The 19,214-nt window shown below is 43.9% G+C and overlaps 1 protein-coding gene across 1 annotated transcript in view; it reads right to left on the bottom strand.

Annotated features, from left to right (window-relative positions):
* SERPINF2 (serpin family F member 2) overlaps window positions 1-2,013 on the bottom strand; it is a 28,900-nt gene extending 26,887 nt beyond the window's left edge. Inside the window, exons 1-2 of the mRNA XM_044283879.1 lie at window positions 1,920-2,013; window positions 1,719-1,776 (exon numbers count right to left, since the gene is read on the bottom strand). Coding sequence (XP_044139814.1) covers window positions 1,719-1,775 — 57 coding nt within the window. The 5' untranslated portion in view covers window position 1,776; window positions 1,920-2,013. The remainder of the gene's footprint in view (window positions 1-1,718; window positions 1,777-1,919) is intronic.
* Window positions 2,014-19,214: the final 17,201 nt, after the last annotated feature.

The following is a 19,214-nucleotide window of genomic DNA, read 5'->3' as shown; positions in this document are numbered from 1 at the left end:
GTTTTCTGTCCGTGCCTCCGCACCGCAAAAAAGTAGTGCACGCACTACTTTTTTGCAGTGCAGACAGTCAGATGCGGATTGCGGACCTCATTCAACTGAATGGGTCCGCGAATCGCATGCAGCGGCCCCACGGTCGGTGCCCGTGCATTTGCGGTCCTCAGCACGGGCTCGGCCGGCACACGTTTGTGTGCATGAGGCCTAAGGCTGTCAATGATTGCACCGCCAACATGGCTACTGAGCTCAGAAAGAGCAGAGAAAATAAAAGTTTTACTTAATCGCTTCTCATAAACGTATATCATTCTGCTCTAGAACATGCCGCCTGCAGACTGCACTGCATTTTCATGGTGACAGGTTCCCTGTAAGAATCAGTTGAGCAATAGCCATATGTATCCATTTCTAACTTACCCAATATTGACATCAGATTTCCCTGGCAATTCAGTTTTGACATTCAATGTGCAAATATTTGCATTTAGCATGAGGTCTATTGGGTAAGGGCAGAGAATGTAAAGCGATACTCAGAAGCGTGGGCAAAATTTGGCCTCCTACTATCATTAACCAAATCAACTCCTGTGCAATCACATACATGCCCTTGTGCCATTAGTTAGCCATTAAAACACTTTGGACACTATACAAGCAAAAACGCTCAATTTTCCCCCCTGAATGTTGCTCAATGGGGATGAAAGAATACAACATAAGGGAGTATTCACATGTGGCAGATTTGTTTCAGAAATGTCTGCATTGCAACTATCCCATCCAACTGAATCTCAACAAATTAAGTGTTTTTTTGTGTGACAATTTCTGCAACAAATAACCATATCTCGCACGAGTCAAATTAACCCTATCAGTTAATTATACCATTTTATAAAGGGCATTTCATCAAATTTTCCTTTAACAAAAAAAAAAGTTCTCAATTGCATTGCAAAATAAATAAATATATATATTATTTACATTTTAGCCAATAACAACATTTTTAAATACTGTACTAATTTTTTTCTTTAGTAATACATTTTACGACTAGAAAAGTCACCACATCCATCTCATGGTGTTTAGTCATGGGGACCACAAATGCACTGGCACTGTCTGTGTGGCCTGCGCTGACGGATGCAGACCCATTCAACTTAAATGGAGAGCACATTCTATTTTGTTTTGCAGTGTGGAGGCACGGACCGGAATTCCACGGAAGCGCACCATAGTGCTTCTGCGGCCTTCCACTCCATATTTTCCGGATTGCGGAGCCATTCAAGTGAATGGGTTGTATATCCGTGAGTGTGCACATGGCCGGTGCCCATATATTGTGGACCCTCCGTTTGCGAGCCGCAATACGGGCACAGCCGGCATGAGCCCTAACACAGAGTATTTCAGAGTAGGTTTTGAGGCAGATGCAAAACACAAAAAACAACTTGTTTGTGAAGGACGCATTAAAGCCTCTTACAGAAAAGAAATAGGACACTCGTCCGTAGTCTGGTCAGTAACACGGGGACAAGTATGTAAACGGACCACACATGGATGAAATCCGTGTGCTGTCCCATTCACTAGGATAAGCAAGTCTTGCAGGAAGATCAGACAATAGGTAGACCATCTCTCCAGGGAATATACCCAGCTGAATGGGTCAGTGTTCAGCCAGGGTCCTGCTTGCTCTAAACCCAGACGGAATCACAGTCTACCTGAAAGCAGCTTAAGCATGGCACTACAAGTAATGAAAGAGAAGTCAGACTTACAGCTGATGAACAGCATATACCAGCCAGGACCAGGAGGCAGAACACCACTTTATCCATCCTACAGGAGGAGAAGAACAGAAGGTTATACACAATCTGATCGCTGCTCTGGAATGATCAGTGATATCTCACCATGGACAATACTAATGGAGCACTAATCATCAGTGAAGGTAGATAAGAAACCAGACTAGCAGAAAACCTCACCTGTCCCGTGTCGCCTACACTCTCAGAAAAGAGACCAACTGCAGGATCTCAGCATTTCAACACCAGGTCCTCCCACTCATGAAGTCACTAGTTCCCCATCTACTACCTCAAACAAACACGAGCTTCACAATCACCCAGTGCAACAGGTTAGTAATAGGTGCACGCTAGGAAATCCAGCACAGGCCACTCCAATTAAAAAGACAGTTACACTCTTGCGCCTCCACTCTGTAGGGGGAAACTTTTTTTCACTTAGGGTACATTCACACTCTGGCCCAGATTTACTAAGGTATCTGTGGCAAAAATGTGGCACAATTTGGTACATCTAGGTTTTTTTTGGCTCAGATACATTAGTAAATGAGGCAGCTTTCCTTTTCTAAAGGGCTTTACAAAAATGAAAGCTACTGCTATGCGCAACTAAGGCCTCCTGCACACGACCATATCTGTTTTTGCAGTCCACAAATCGCGGATCCCATATTTTTTTTAACTCCTGCAAAAATGTCCTATCCTTGTCTGCGAAACGGGCAAGAATAGGACAGGTTCTATTTTTTTGTAGGGCCGTAGAACGGACTTACAGATGCGGACAAGACACGGGTGCGCTGTCCGCATCTTTTGCAGCCCCATTGAAATGAAAAAAACACAGATCAGACCAAAACTACGTCCATGTGCATGAGCCCTAAGACAGTTTTGATAAATGAGGCCTATATATTCGATTCACACAACCATTTTTTCACGGACCGACAGCCCCCATAGGGTATGTTCATAGATAGTATTTTCTGACCGGGAAAAAACCTGATGCGGAATCTGTACCATATTTTTTAGGTGTGTTTTTTTTCACAGTTTTTTTTTGTGTGTGGTTTCGGTGATGATTTTTATTCCTGCCAATCTTCAATGGAAATTGGGGATGCGTCAAGAATGGACAGAACACTTTTTTTCTGCGGAGCGGTTTTTAAAACTGCAAGCTGAAAAAAAGCGCTATGTGGATCACCTATTGGAATCAATAGAAAAGTTCTGCATTTATTTTTGGTGTTGATTTTCGTCTGGAAAAACCACAGAGTAAATGCTCGTTCACACGAACGTGTGCTGCCCGTTACCGTATTGCGGACCGCATTTGCGGATCCGCAATACACAGGCACCGTTCTGTGTGCATTCCGCATCACGGATGCAGACCCATTCACTTCAATGGGTCCGCAAATCCGGAGATGCGAAACGGAAGCATGGAACGGAACACTACATGCTCTATCTTTTTGCGGAACTGAGGGATCGCGGACCCATTCAAGTGAATGGGTCCACGATCCCCATGCGGCTGGGCCACGGTCGGGGCCCGTGCATTGCGGTCCACAGCACGGGCACAGGCTTCACACAGTCGTGTGAACGAGCCCTAATACAGTACCAGCAAAGTGAAGGAGATTTGCCAAATCTCTTGTACATTTTGCATATCCTTTATGCAGCATGTCAATTGTTTGTATGATTGGGGGTCATTTACAAAGCGCACAATGCCTGTTTTAGGTTTAAAAAAAAGTCTCTAACTCTCTTTTTGCAACTTTTTTAATGATCGTGCGGTCTGGACTACAGAAGCGTACACAGCATTATCAATCATGATAATACCCTGCGCTTCTGTAGTCCAGACCCCACAATCCCTCTCTCACACAGACCGTGATTCCCACAAGGGACGCGCTCGTGTGAAAGAGCCCTAACACTTTTGTCTAGAAACGCTACTCCAGTTTTCTATACGATCCCACTATGGGATTGGGTTTGGGACTCTTTTTTTTTTTCCAACTTCTTAAAAAAGTCTCAGTCATACAGTACATGTGGAAAAAAGTCATTAACATAGCTAACCACCCAAATTTTCTTACCTACAGTACTGTCCAAAACTGAGCCCTGTTTTACAACTATTTTAAAACAGAGTTTGCAGCAAGTCCCTAAAGACCGGTGCAGATGATGGGAGTGGTAGTGGCTTTGATGAGATGGTTGTTTCACAGTGTATTCCCTTTAGGCTGTTGCTTCCTGTGGATGGGTGCAGTGGAAGGGTGGTTTGAAGAACTGTAGTACCCCAGAGTAGGGGTACTTCAAATAGTTTATTGTTATATATCGTATTTCACTGTTCGTTTCCTGGCGATCACTACCAGCAAGGAAGATATAGCAATAGTTGGTAGGAGCAGGGTTGATCATCCTGTTCCTCGCCTCTTGGGAGGAGTGGGCTGGTCGCTGTGACGCTACTGAGTCCTGTAATATCCATATCAGTATCCAATCACTGCTGCTATTAATACTTTAATTACGGTTGTGCACACAAGATGGGATCAAGTGGCTTCACAGGCTTATCCAACACCTGCTAACCATCTCAACAGGCATCAGGGATAATATTGAGCCGCATTTCTTATGATACTAGCAGATGTGTCCAGTAACTCGCATGGAAACAGCTTGTGCACATGGCCTGTATATATATATATATATATATATAAGGTTCCATGCATATATGGAGAATTATGAGTCTGAGACCTCTAAAATATGTTTCAGTGTAAGAATACCCTCATCGTAGATCATAAACTCTCGAGGGCAGGGCCCTCTCTCCTTCTGTACCAGTTTGTAACTCGTGTTGTTCATGCAATTGTCTGTATTATGTATGTATACCCCTTATCATATGTACAGCGCCAATGGAATGAATAGCACTTTAATAATCAGTAATAATAATAATAATATAGGCCCCGAAACATGGCCATTCTTTTCTTCTGAAAATCTATCCTGAGAAATAAGTATTTTTGATTTTATGCAAATAAGGTTTTTGGTGCATCGTGGCCAAGGTTGCTCCATTCAGTGCACCTGGCTTCCCCTGCATCATTGCTACCAGCTTGGAAATCTCAGGGACTTTCAATCAAACAAGAGGAGGAGGCATAGGGCGGCCTGACTGGAAGAGCACTAGTGCACCAAACAGAATGGCTCTGCCCAAGGTGCATCCAAAACCTTATTTGCATGAAAAAGAAGCATTTCTCAGGATTAGCGGACTGGATAAAAAAATAAAAATAAAAAAAAAGTATGGTTATATTTTAGGGCACCTACCCTATGTGGTGGTATAAATTCTTTGAAACCAATTTCGGAGGTGCTAGACTCCCTATGATGAAACTAAGATGAAAGACGTGAAACTATTTCTTTTCGATCCTGTTGGCCTCCTAGGGTTCATGCAACTTTTTGCCTTTTTCCTAATTCCTTTGCACACAAAATCTTTATAATTTGTTTTTGAGTATACACATGGTTAAAAAAAATATAATTATTTAGGAAATAAGACTAAGATGTAGATTATTCTGGTTGTGAATCAGATTTATGACCCTCGGGTCAGTCTTTAACCCCTTAAGGACTCAGCCCTATTTCACCTTTAGGACTTGGCCATTTTTTGCAAATCTGACCGGTGTAACTTTAATTGCTGATAATTCTAAAACGCTTTGACTTATCCAGGCCATTCATTTTTATTTATAAAAAAATACCAAATTTACCCAAATTTCTTTTTTAAATTGCAAATTTTCAAGTTTTAATTTCTCTACTTCTATAATACATAGTGATACCTCCAAAAATAGTTATTACTTTACATTCCCCATATGTCTACTTCATGGTTGGATCATTTGGGAATGATATTTTATTTTTTGGGGATGTTACAAGGCTTAGAAGTTTAGAAGCAAATCTTGAAATTTTTCAGAAATTTTCAAAAACCCAATTTTTAGGGAACAGTTTAGGTCTGAAGTAAGTCACTTTGCAAAGCTTACATAACCACAAACCACCCAAAAATGACCCCATTCTATAAACTACACCCCTCAAGGTATTCAAAACTGATTTTACAAACTTTGTTAACCATTTATGTGTTCCACAAGAATTAATGGAAAATAGAGATACAATTTCAAAATTTCACTTTTTTGGCAGATTTTCCATTTTAATAATTTTTTTCCAGTTACAAAGCAAGGATTAACAGCCAAACCAAACTCAATATTTATGGCCCTGATTCTGTAGTTTACAGAAACACCCCATATGTGGTCGTAAACCGCTGTACGGGCACACGGCAGTGCGCAGAAGGAAGGGAATGCCATACGGTTTTTGGAAGGCAGGTTTTGCTGGACTGTTTTTTTTTTTACACCATGTCCCATTTGAAGCCCCCCTGACAGTGGCGTAGCTATAGGGGTCGCAGCGGTCGCAATTGCGACCGGGCCCCTAAGTCAGGGGGGCCCATGGGGCCCCCTCAAGCCAGGAGAACACTGCCCGCAGCTGATAAATGAGTGAAATCAGATTCACAGGGGGCGGAGCGGAGGCGAGGCCGTGCGTGACTCGCACTGTGCAGGGCAGGCTAAGGGAGGAGGGAGGAGGAGGGAGGAGGGAGGAGGGAGCAGGGAGCGGCTTCAGTTGAGGTCGGAAGACGAAAGAGGAAACTGTGTGCAGCGGTGCTGGCTGCCTGCCAGTGACTGTGCGAGTGACTCACTGTCTTATCTGACTGACTCGTCTCCTCTCCTGGCTGAGAGCTCCCCTCCTCCTATCCTGAGCGGCTGATCCTGCGACGAGTGCGACTGCGCCGCTGCCTGACTCCTGTCTGCTGAGGTGAGAGTGGCTGGACGGACCATCCGACCGGACCGGGGTCCTGGTGGTCCGGTCCAGACCAGTCTAAGTGTCTGTGACTGTCCCTACTCCCTCCCTGAGTGAGTCCGGGGCCCCTACCCGCCTGGTAGGAGCGCCGGTGGCGGTGACATAGATAGTGATAACTTAAGCCCAGCAGCCCCAGACCAGTCAATACCCGTCCCCCTCCTTTAGGAAACAAATATCAGCCAGTACTAGTACTACTACTCTCATCAGATGTGACTGCAGGCAGCACAGTAGCAGGCCTGAAGCGATCGATCAGCCAGGATTAATGTGCACAGCCTGAGTGGGAGGCCCCCATTACCCTGGCCTGGCCTTAGGCAAGTGACAAACTGCCCCCCCTCCTCAATCTTAGGCAAGTGACAAACCCAGCTCTGCTACATCTACAATGAGCAACTACAACAAATGTAATGTCAAACTGCAGTTCCATGGGTCCAGTGGAAGCTATCCAAGGCATCACATAGAGGAACTGCAGTTTGGCATTACATTTGTTGTAGTTGCTCATTGTAGATGTAGCAGAGCTGAGTTTGTCACTTGCCTAATAATGAGGGGGGCAGTTTGTCACTTGCCTAAGGGAGGCCTCCCACTGTGCACATTAATCCTGGCTGATCGATCGCTGCTGCTCTCACATCTGATGTATGGGTATTGACTGGCATTAGGGACGGGCTGGTGGATGAGGGCAGCCACTCAGTCCTGCCTATGGATCACCCAGCTTGCACTTAGCTATGCCAGGGGGTCCCTGATGTATTAACTGACCAATAACATGGAGATCCCAGTGCCAGCTGCCTTGCTGGTGGACGATTGGCATATACTTCTGCTGTGGCCCACAGCAGAAGTATATGCCAATGCCCTTATATGACAGACTAAGGGTACTTTTACACTTGCGGCAGGACGGATCCGGCAGGCTGTTCAGCCTGTCGGATCCGTCCTGCCGCTATTTCGCTGGACCGCTGCTCTGTCCTCATTGACTATAATGGGGATGGGGGCGGAGCTCCGGCGCAGCACGGCGGTGAGAGGTCACCAGACAAAAAAGTCGGACTTGCAGTACTTTTAGGCAGCCAGCCTTTCACCGCACACTGCCGCGCTGCACTGGAGCTCTGTCCCCGTTCTCATTATAGTCAATGGGGATGGAGTGGCGGCAAGGCGAAATAGCGGCAGGACGGATCCAACAGGCTGAACAGCCTGTCGGATCCGTCCTGCCACAAGTGTGAAACTACTTGCAAGTGTGAAACTGCTCATGGCGGTGGGAGATCTAGGATGGGTGTTTGGGTGGGAGCTCTGGAAGGGATGGTGGGAGGCCCGATAGATATGTAGGGGCTGGGGGGGGGCCCATAATTTTTTTTTGCTATGGGGCCCATGCATTTATAGCTACGCCCCTGCCCCCTGATGCACCCCTAGAGTAGAAACTCCATAAAAGTGACCCCATCTAAGAAACTACACCCCTCAAGGTATTCAAAACAGATTTTACAAACTTTGTTAACCCTTTATGTGTTCCACAAGAATTAATGGAAAATAGAAATACCATTTCAAAATCTAACTTTTTGGGCAGATTTTCCATTCTAATGATTTTTTTCCAGTTACAAAGCAAGGGTTAACAGCCAAACAAAACTCAATATTTATGGAATGCCATACGGTTTTTGGAAGGCAGATTTTGCTGGACTGTTTTTTTTGACACCATGTCCCATTTGAAGCCCCCCTGATGCGCCCCAGAGTAGAAACTCCCAAAAAGTGACCCCATTTTAGAAACTACGGGATAGGGTGGCAGTATTGTTGGTACTAGTTTAGGGTACATATGATTTTTGGTTGATCTATATTACACTTTTTGTGAGGCAAGGTAACAAGAAATAGCTGTTTTGGCACCGTTTTTATTTTTTTGTTATTTACAACATTCATCTGACAGGCTAGATCATGTGATATTTTTATAGACCAGATTGTCACGGATGCGGCGATACCTAATATGTATACTTTTTTTTATTTATGTAAGTTTTACACAATGATTTCTTTTTTGAAACAAAAAAAATCATGTTTTAGTGTTTCCATAGTCTGAGAGCCATAATTTTTTAGATTTTGGGGCGATTACCTTGGGTAGGGTATGATTTTTGCGGGATGAGATGATGGGTTTTATTGGCACTATTTTGGGGTGACTTTTTGATCTCTTGCTATTACACTTTTTGTGATGTAAGGTGATAAAAAATGGTTTATTTAGCACAGTTTTTATTTTACATTTTTTACGATGTTCATCTGAGGGGTTAGATCATGGGATATTTTTATAGAGCCGGTCGATACGGACCCGGCGATACCTTATATGTATACTTTATTTTGATTATGTAAGTTTTACACAATAATATCATTTTTTAAACAAATAAAAAATCATGTTTTAGTGTCTCCATATTCTAAGCCATAATTTTTTGCGGGATGAGGTGACGGTTAGATTGGTACTATTTTGGTGGGCAAACGCCTTTATGATCACTGGTAGCACAGTTTTTATTTTTTATTTTTTACGGTGTTCATATGAGGGGTTAGGTCATGTGATATGTTTATAGAGCCGGTCGATACGGACGCGGCGATACCTATTATGTCTTCTCTTTTTTTTTCCTATTTTTTTAACTTTATTTGGGGAAAATGACGTTTTTGTTTATTTTTACTTGAAACTTTAAATTTTGGGGGGGAAAACTTTATTTTTTTCAACTTTTTTTTACTTTATTTTTTGTCCCACTTTGGGACTTCTACTTTTGGGGGTCTAATCCCTTTTACAATGCATTCCAATACTTCTGTATTGGAATGTATTGGCTGTATGAATAATACTGTGTGTATTACTCATACAGCTTCCGACCTGTGAGATCCAGGGGGCTGGATCTCACAGGCTCATCAGCAGAAGGCAGCACAGATGCCTAAGGAAAGCATTGTGCTGCCTTCCATGCCATCGGGTCCCCGCTACAGCTGCATGGGGACCCGATGACACTGCCACCCGCCGTATAAGGTAAAACCGCAAACCGCAGGTCTGAATTGACCTGCGGTTTGCGGCGATTGCCGATACGGGGGGTCACATGACCCCTCCCTGGCGTTGTGACAGGATGCCCGCTGAATGATTTCAGCGGACATCCTGTTCCGATTGACCCCCGCCACGCCGCAATGTAATTTTAAAGTTAGAGTTAGGACGCATCGGTACGCCCTGGGTCCTTAAGAACTTGGCAAACATGGCGTACCGGTACGCCCTAAGTCCTTAAGGGGTTAATTATGTTCTCCTATTAATTGCTTTATGTTGTCGACTACTTCAGATTATTATTGTTATGGAATAGGCGGAATCAGAAATTGGAGCTTGTTCTATCTTCCATGTGGTTAATAATTGCTTTATTAATTTACAGTGCACAGTCAGTGTGTATCGAGAGAATAAGAATATCACGATAGCTAATGGACTGCTAATAAGTGTATTCTACTTTTCTGATAGCGTTGTGCTTATTCCTACATTGTAACATCATTAAAAGGGTTCTCCCATTAACAATATTCCACTTTTTTCAAACCAGCACTTGGATCTGAACACTGTTGTGATTGCTTCTAATTTGTAATTTAGTAAAGCCACTGAGCTATTCAATAAAATGGATCTCTATAGCGCCACCTGCTGTTTGTTCTTTTTCTAATTTCTCCGTCCACCTGTTATATCACTAAGGTGGATGCACATGCTTAGTTCCATCCTTCAACTGTTAGATGAGGTGACAGTTACAGGGACAGAGGTGGAGCAGAAGGAACATGCCCCCTGAGGAAGGACACCCCCCCTAAGATACCTGCCTGAAGACTTGGAAAATGTATTGGAGCAATGAATGGGAGATCTCTGGATCCGTGTGAGGAAAAGGGCTCTATGGGCAGCCTGTGATAGGTTTCTGGCCGAGACCAAACAAAAATCACTGAAGAAGATGGCTACATTTATACAAGAAAAATCACTGAAAATAATTCACTAACACAATAGATGCAAATATATTATATGGACTAAGCACTGACTCCGATATGATAAAATCTGAGACTCTCAGCCAATGTACAGGGTGGGCCATTTATATGGATACACCTTAATAAAATGGGAATGGTTGGTGATATTAACTTCCTGTTTGTGGCACATTAGTATATGTGAGGGGGGAAACTTTTCAAGATGGGTGGTGACCATGGCCATTTTGAAGTCGGCCATTTTGAATCCAACTTTTGTTTTTTCAATAGGAAGAGGGTCATGTGACACATCAAACTTATTGGGAAGTTCACAAGAAAAACAATGGTGTGCTTGGTTTTAACGTAACTTTATTCTTTCATGAGTTAATTACAAGTTTCTGACCACTTATAAAATGTGTTCAATGTGCTGCCCATTGTGTTGGATTGTCAATGCAACCCTCTTCTCCCACTCTTCACACACTGATAGCAACACTGCAGGAGAAATGCTAGCACAGGCTTCCAGTATCCGTAGTTTCAGGTGCTGCACAGCATATGCTGTGAAGATACGAGATGTGTAGCACCTGAAACTACGGCTACTGGAAGCCTGTGCTAGCATTTCTCCTGCGGTTTTGCTATCAGTGTGTGAAGAGTGGGAGAAGAGGGTTGCATTGACAAACACAAGGGGCAGCACATTGAACACATTCTTCTCTTCCTATTGAAAAAACAAAAGTTGGATTCAAATGGCCGACTTCAAAATGGCCGCCATGGTCACCACCCATCTTGAATAGTTTCCCCCTCACATATATTAATGTGCCACAAACAGGAAGTTAATATCACCAACCATTCCCATTTTATTAAGGTGTATCCATATAAATGGCCCACTCTGTATTTTAATCAAGACACATCTGTGCCCGCCTACCAGCGTCAAGGTGGTCCCAGTCAGGCAGGTCCTACTCTATACCTACTGCCATTGGGCATCTACATTCAGGAGAGCAGACCCTTCACATATAGTGTGCTGCTCCTAGTTACCTCTGTGTGCACCAAGCAACCAATGAGAGGAGGAGCACGCACACCTATATGTACCACCTAATCAAGGTCGCCTGTGGGAAAGGCAGGGCTAAAGTGCACAAGAATGCTACTCCCAGGAAATAGAAGCGCATTCACACCTGAAGGTGCCACTCCTTCAAGTATATACTACAGACTAAACAAAAATCACTGAAAAAGAAAAAAAAACATCCTGCAGGATATGATAAATGAATATGCAGATGTGCATAGCTACATTTATAAAAGAAAAATCACAGAAAATAATGCACTAACACATATAATACACGAATATAATACACAGACCAAGCCCTCACTCTGATATGATAAAATCTAAGATTCATAGCCAATATAATAATAATAATAATAATCATCTTTATTTATATAGCGCCAACATATTCCGCAGCTCTTTACAGTTCATGGGTTTATGTACCAACAGTCATAAATTACATAGCAACAGACAAGTCAATAATAAGAACAAGAGGAATGAGGGCCCTGCTCACAAGAGCTTACAATCTATGAGGAGATAGGTAAATGTGCTTGTTTTGTGCAATGGTCCAGCCATCTTGGGAAAATAGGGAAGTAGATATAAAGCTGCATGAGCCGGTCACAGCTGATATCTATAGTGCTTCTGGGTGCATGGGTGCGGTGAAGGATCAGGTTCAGGAAATGGTGATAAATTGGCTATATATGAAGAGGAGTTAGATCAGGGGATGTTATAGGCCATATATTTTGATCAAAAGACATCTGTGCAAGCTTACCATTGACAAGGTGGTCTTAGTCAGGCAGGTCCTACTCTAAACTTACCCATGCCTACATTCAGGGGAGCATCTATATTATTAATATACAGCATACACAGGTCCTGGACCCTAGGTATACCTTTCTAAAGTCTAGAGAAACCGACAGAAATGGTCCGCTCGGAGAAGTTGCTACCAAAAAGCCATTCTCTTTCTCAACGAGAAAGTCAAGACTCGTTAATACACATGATCCTATAATTAATGGGGTCACTGGTTGTCCAGCTGGGATGAGGAGGAGCCCAGCATCTGTACAGACCAAGTAAGAGTCCTATGTTGTGTGGGAAGGTGAAAAAATGAGGAAGTAACAGATAAGGGACCAAGTATGGCTGGGGCCACATGTGCAGTCAAAGGGATCTGCTGTGAGTGCTGTTGTAGCAGAAGCAGGGCCGGATTAACGTAGGGGCTGATGGAGCTGCAGCTCCAGGCCCCTATCATAAAATAGGCCCATCCGCCAGCCAAAAGGCCGTCGGGAGCGGCCGACGCTAAAGGTCCTCTGTTAGTTTGTACACAGCGCAGCGTGCAGGAGGGATAACCGCGGGCGCACTGAGTTCATATCCGGCGGGCCGCGGCATTACAGGAACAGCACCAGCTGCTCTGACGTCCTGCCGCCGGATATACGTCACAGGATATCCGGCGGCAGGAGGTCAGAGCAGCTGGTGCGGTTCCTGTAATGCCGGCCCGCCAGATATGAACTGAGTGTGCCCGCGGTTATCCCTCCTGCACCACAGCAGTTTCGACCAGGCCAGCACACGGACGGTGATGGCCCACAGCGCTCGGCCACACGGAGACAGGCAGCAGCAGGAGCTTCTGGAGGCTGCAGGTATCAGACAAACTCATCTAGTTGGAAGGGAGGGCAATCATAGTGCTGTTATGATTTATGGACACAGCTCTCAGCATGCTTAGCCAGCCTTCTATCTGGCTTTGCATCTTGAGAGTCACAGTCCACAAGGCTGTTTCTGAGCCTGTGGACTGTGACTCTCAAGAAGCACAGCCAGATAGAAGGCTGGCTAAGCATGCTGAGAGCTGTGTCCATAAATCATAGCAGCACTATGAAAATTAGTGACTGGCTAAGCATGCTGAGAGCTCAGTCTAAATAACATAACACATAAAGAAATTACTGTTTCTAGCTGCTAGTCCACAGCAGCTAGAAACAGTAATTTCTTTAAAGGGATTCTGTCACCAGCTTTCACCCCTCAGCTAAAATTATGCTGATGTTCAGGGCGTCTTCACGATTCCTAATGTGGGCTTATAAATGTCATCTGTGGGCTTATTTAGCTAAAAAAACAGCTTTTACTAACCTGTCAGTCAAACAAATAAGGTGCCCAAGGGGATGTTAATGGATGCAAGGTGCCGTCTGCACCCGCCGCCGTTCGTGCCCAGCGCCGCCTTTCCGGACTTCTGCGCCGCCTCCTAATCCTCTGTGCCGCCTGTCGCCCTCCCTCCCTCCCCCCTCCTTCTGCTGTAAGATTTTGCGCACAGGGCTCTGCCTGATGCGCCGTGCGGACTTCTCCATTTGGCTTCTTACAGTGAAGTGCTTATGCGCCGGCACTTCGCTCAACCCCTGTATGCGCGAGATCGAGGGGGGAGAGAGGGAGGGCAAGAGGCGGCACAGAGGATTAGGAGGCGGCGCAGAAGTCTGGAAAGGCGGCGCTGGGCACGAACGGCGGCGGGTGCAGACGGCACCTTGCATCCATTAACATCCCCTTGGGCACCTTATTTGTTTGACTGACAGGTTAGTAAAAGCTGTTTTTTAGCTAAATAAGCCCACAGATGACATTTATAAGCCCACATTAGGAATCGTGAAGACGCCCTGAACATCAGCATATTTTTAATGGTGACAGAATCCCTTTAATGTGTTATGTATTTAGACACAGCTCTCAGCCTTCTATATGACTGTCTAAGCATGCTGAGTGCTGTGTCCATAAATCAGAACACAGCTCTATGAAAATTACTGTTTCTAGCTGCTGTTGTCCACAGTCCACAGCAGCTAGAAAACAGTAATCTTCATGTTAAATGATCACTATAGTGTCAGGAAAACAAAGCGGTTTTCCTGACACTATAGTGCCCTGAGGGTGCCCCCACCCTCAGGGTCCCCCTCCCGTGGTCCCCCTCCCGTGGTCCCCCTCCATGTTGCTAAGATAGACACCAAATGAAGGGGTAGTTGCAGGAACAAAATACTTTAATGGTATCGATAAAATATATATGTAATTAAGACACTGAGTGCAGTTCCATAAAAAGGCCCAGCAAAATCCTCAGCACCAGGCCCATGATGCTCTTAATCCGGCCCTGAGCAGAAGACCTGGCTGCTCCAGAGAGATAGGCCCGTGGACAAGAGAAAGAGGGGACATCTATCCTGTAGAATAAGGGGAGCCCTGGGATCATGACTAAGAACACGACAGTTCGAAACGCGTAGATCCGGGGAACCGGGGACCACCAGTGTTTTTTGTGATTGCTGTACTCACCTGGATTTTTGGTGACAATAAAGACCGGGACTTTCATATTATCCACCGTGGTGCTGGAGCATTTCTTTTATTCTCTTCGAGCCCTCCTTATAGCCTGACTCCTCTGAATGAATGTCTAGATGACCCATGTCATTGTAATTTACAAATAGTGCATAAAACTTTCAAAGTTCTTTTTATAAGATCTGCTTCATCACTCACAAGACACTAGCATCTTTCTACACATGGACTACAGGACGGTGGAAGTTAATGACCAGTTCCCTTTAAAAAACTAAGTAAATTGTATAAAGTCCATGGTGGGAAGTTTATGTCATAGGAATACAGGTCGGCTGAGTATACAAAGTTTTTTAAGTAAATGAAATAAGATCAAACCCTCAAATGACCCTTAGTCATTCTTCTAGTTTTTACTTGTTTTCACCTTGGTTCCTTGTCCAACCCAGAAGGGATGGTCTGCTCCATATGAGTTGTCCAAAATGACCATGAGCTCAAATGGTTACCGTTACAGTATATGTATCAGTGCAAAACAGATCTTTATCCCCCTAGGTCTAAAGCTGGTCTACAACTCTTTCTCCTAACTCAACTAGATATATCCATGGACAGAGGAGAATAGGCTGATGTTAGACACCTAGCATGTACGGTCCTTTAACGTGCCTGATCCTGCCATCAGAAGCCCTTATACACATCAATTATGTTAATTGTTTTTTCCTTCTAGATTGCATCCGTTTTGTATAAATTTTTCACAAGCATGAAGAAAAACTGAAGAATAATACTCAACTTCCCCTAGCAACCATCAGTGAAAAATGCATTGCATCCAGATGCCTTCCACTTTTTACGCAGCCCCATTCACTTCTATAGAGCCAGGGCTGCGTGAATAATGGACAATATAAAACGTGCTTCGATTTTTTTCCTGAATGCAAAGATAATCACTGAGAAACGATGCTAATATGCATATAGCCTTTAAAATGAATGGGTCAAGGCTGAGTCTGGATGCTGGCTTTTCGCAAAACGCATCACATCCTGACTGGAAAACTCGCTTGTGGGAAATTAGCCTTAATGTTGTAACCAGGAGCGGACTGGCCCTGGAAAAAAAACTAAAAGTGGCCCCATTTTGTAGGCTGGTCCAAATTAACAGAAGGCGGGGCAACACAAGTAGGCGGGGTCAGGAATAACATATACGTATGCAAAATACTATCCCAGTAGTACCTTATAACACAGTGCCCCAAAAGCTGGTCCTCTGTAGTCGCCATGAATAGCTGCCATCTTCTGTCCTCCTCCACTTGTCTATGGAGCAGGGGGCTTAGGAGGTGAGGTGTGGGCCACAGCAGTTGAATTCAGTAGGACATGTGCGGTCGCTGGCTGGGTACATGAGTACCTGATTCTCACAGCGTTAATTACCACTGAGGGCTCATCATGTACCCGGTCAGTGGCAGAGAGGAGGACTTGGGTGGCCCACTGTGGCATCGGCCCACCAGGAAATTTCCCTGTAGGGTCTATCTATGGCCAATCCACCCCTGGTTGTAACTCACTGAAAATGGAAAGAAGCTTTCTAATTACCTAAAATCTATAGAAACAGAATTCATACAAATGCAATACAATAAGCTGTGAAATTATCAAATATAAAGGAGGAGTGTTCAAACGCAGCTTGTAATTTATTGCATTGCTAGGTCTTGCCTATTACAAGCCCCCCTTGTGCCCCTGAGTATAAGTTTCCCTTTTGAAATACAGGTAGTAATCGCTATAATGAGTTGCACAATAAGAAAATGATTCTAAGGTTCATTGTGTTCTTAACTACAGAAAGAAAACTCCTAAGAGTTCATCTACGGTGAACACATGAACTTAATATCACAATGCTAATTTCCTCCTTAACCCCTTCAGGACACATCCAATTTTTATCTTAAGACCAAGCCAAATTTTGCAGCAATACTTGATATGTCTATTTTATTTTATTTTTCATTTTTATTAATAGTAAATTGCTCAATGAGGGGAAAAGTAAGCTTTTTTTTTATTTTTTACTTGAAACATTTTGCTTGATTTTTTTTAATTAATTTAAAACACTTTTTTTTTTTAACGGATTTATTTTAATTTTCTTATTTACTTTTTATTTTTATCCCACTATGGGACTTCATCTTTTGGGATTCTGATCCTTTTTACAATGCATTGTAATTAGAGTTGAGAGAACCTGCCTTTTGGCAGGTTCGGGTGTAAGTGAATTACGTAATGGATTCTGTTCTCATGGAATCAATCACTTAATTCAATGCCGGCATGCCAAATGGAATGTCTTTGCATGCTGCTTTGCATGCCGTCATAATACAAGTATATGGCCAGCAGAACAGAACCCTCGGAGCTGGCCATACAAGTGTTGTACGGCATGCCGGCATTGAATTACGTGATGGATTCTGTGAGAACGGAATCCATTACGTAATTCACTTAAACCCCGAACCCAAAAGGCAGGTTCGCTCAACTCTAAGGCCTCTTTCACACGGGCGTCATGTTTTTGGCCCGGATAAGATGCGGGTGCGTTGCAGAAAAATGCGCGATTTTTCTGCGCAAGTGCAAAACATTGTAATGCGTTTTGCACGCTCGTGAGAAAAATCGGTATGTTTGGTACCCAGACCCGAACTTCTTCACAGAAGTTCGGGTTTGGGATCGGTGTTGTGTAGATTGTATTATTTCCCATTATAACATGGTTATAAGGGAGAATAATAGCATTCTTAATACAGAATGCATAGTAAAATAGGGCTAGAGGGGTTAAAAAAAATATAAAAAAATTAACTCACCTTAATCCACTTGTTCGCGCAGCCCGGCTTCTCTTCTGTTTTCTTCTTTGAGGAATAGGACCTTTGATGATGTCACTGCGCTCATCACATGGTCCATCACATTATCTTTTTACCATGGTGATGGATCATGTGATGAGAGCAGTGGCGTCACTACAGGTCCTTTTCCTGTGCACAGCAAAGATGAAGACAGAAGAGAAGCCAGGCTGCGTGAACAAGTGGATTAAGGTGGATTTTTTTTTCTTAACCTCTCCAGCCCTATTGTACTAAGCATTCTGTATTCAGAATGCTATTATTTTCCTTTATAAGCATGTTTTAAGGGAAAATAATAATGATCGGTCCCCATCCCGATCGTCTCCTAGCAACCGTGCGTGAAAATCGCAACGCATCTGCAATTGCTTGCGGATGCTTGCGATTTTCACGCAGCCCCATTCACGTCTATGGGGCCTGCGTTGCGTGAAAAACGCACAAATAGAGCATGCTGCGATTTTCATGCAACGCACAAGTGATGCGTGAAAATCACCGCTCATGTGCACAGCCCCGTAGAAGTGAATGGGTCCGGATTCAGTGCGGGTGCAATGCGTTCACCTCCCGCATTGCAACCGTGCGGAAATCTCGCCCGTGTGAAAGGGGCCTAATTGCAATACATCATGTATTGTAATGTATTGAACTGTCACTATTGGGGGGAGTTCACTTCACCATTTCATTTTCCATTCTTCTGACCCGCCAGAAGAATAGAATATAAAAAACAGGATCTTGTAAAAAAACAAACGAACGGATCCTCTGAATCAGTTATGGACATTTGGCATCCGTTTGAGCTATTTCAGGCTGAAATCAATTTTTATAGACAGAAAAAAGTACTGCATGCACAGGATCCGTCTTTTTACAGGATCTTTTTTTTTTTTTTTTCTGTTCTTCTGAATGGATTAGAAGAACGGAAAATTAAATTGTGATGTGAACTTCCCCTTACACTGACAGTTGCCTATGAGACCCATCCTGGGGGCTGTGCCTCATAGGCTTTCATAGCTGGCAGGCCCTGAGGCCTGTGTAAGGCATCAAGCAGCCATCGGCGCCCTGGAATCTGATAGCTGGGAGCTGATAGGGTAAGATAGTGACTGTAAACCCCTTAGATGCGGCAGTCAGCATTGACCGTGGCATCTAAGGGGTTAATCCGCCGGCATCTGTGTTTTCAGAAGGCGGTTACAGCCAGGTCCGTGCTGCTGATTGGGCAAGCACAGCTCCTGTGCCCACCTGATCCGCACGGCGTACATGTACGGCACTGGTACCTAACTCTCTAATGGCTGCGCAGTACATGTACATCTCTCATCGTCTAGGGATTAAAGAGGACCTGTCACCTCTCCTGACATTTCTGTTTTCATATTCATATTATCATTAATCTATGTTGTGTAATTCTTTTATTATTCCTACTAGATGTTTATGAATCAATTGCCAGGAGTCTGTAATAAAGGTCATGGTAACATAGTAACATAGGGGGTAATTTACTATACTGAAATACACCTAAATTAGGCATATTTCAGGCAAAGATGGGGGAGAAATACCTTAGTTAGTTGTGCCACTATTTGTGACTTCGCTCCGCTCATGCCAGGTCTAAAATTGTGGGCAGAGAAGGGGACGGCAGGCCCGTCTCATTCATCACTGTCCGCGCCTGTTTTAGGTGTAGAAAATTGTCTAAATGTTAGA

Source organism: Bufo gargarizans, chromosome 3 (assembly GCF_014858855.1).
Source record: "Bufo gargarizans isolate SCDJY-AF-19 chromosome 3, ASM1485885v1, whole genome shotgun sequence".
Classification (NCBI taxonomy): Eukaryota; Metazoa; Chordata; class Amphibia; order Anura; family Bufonidae; genus Bufo; species Bufo gargarizans.
Note: the sequence above shows the minus strand (reverse complement) of the source record. Positions and strands in the feature narration are given on the sequence as shown.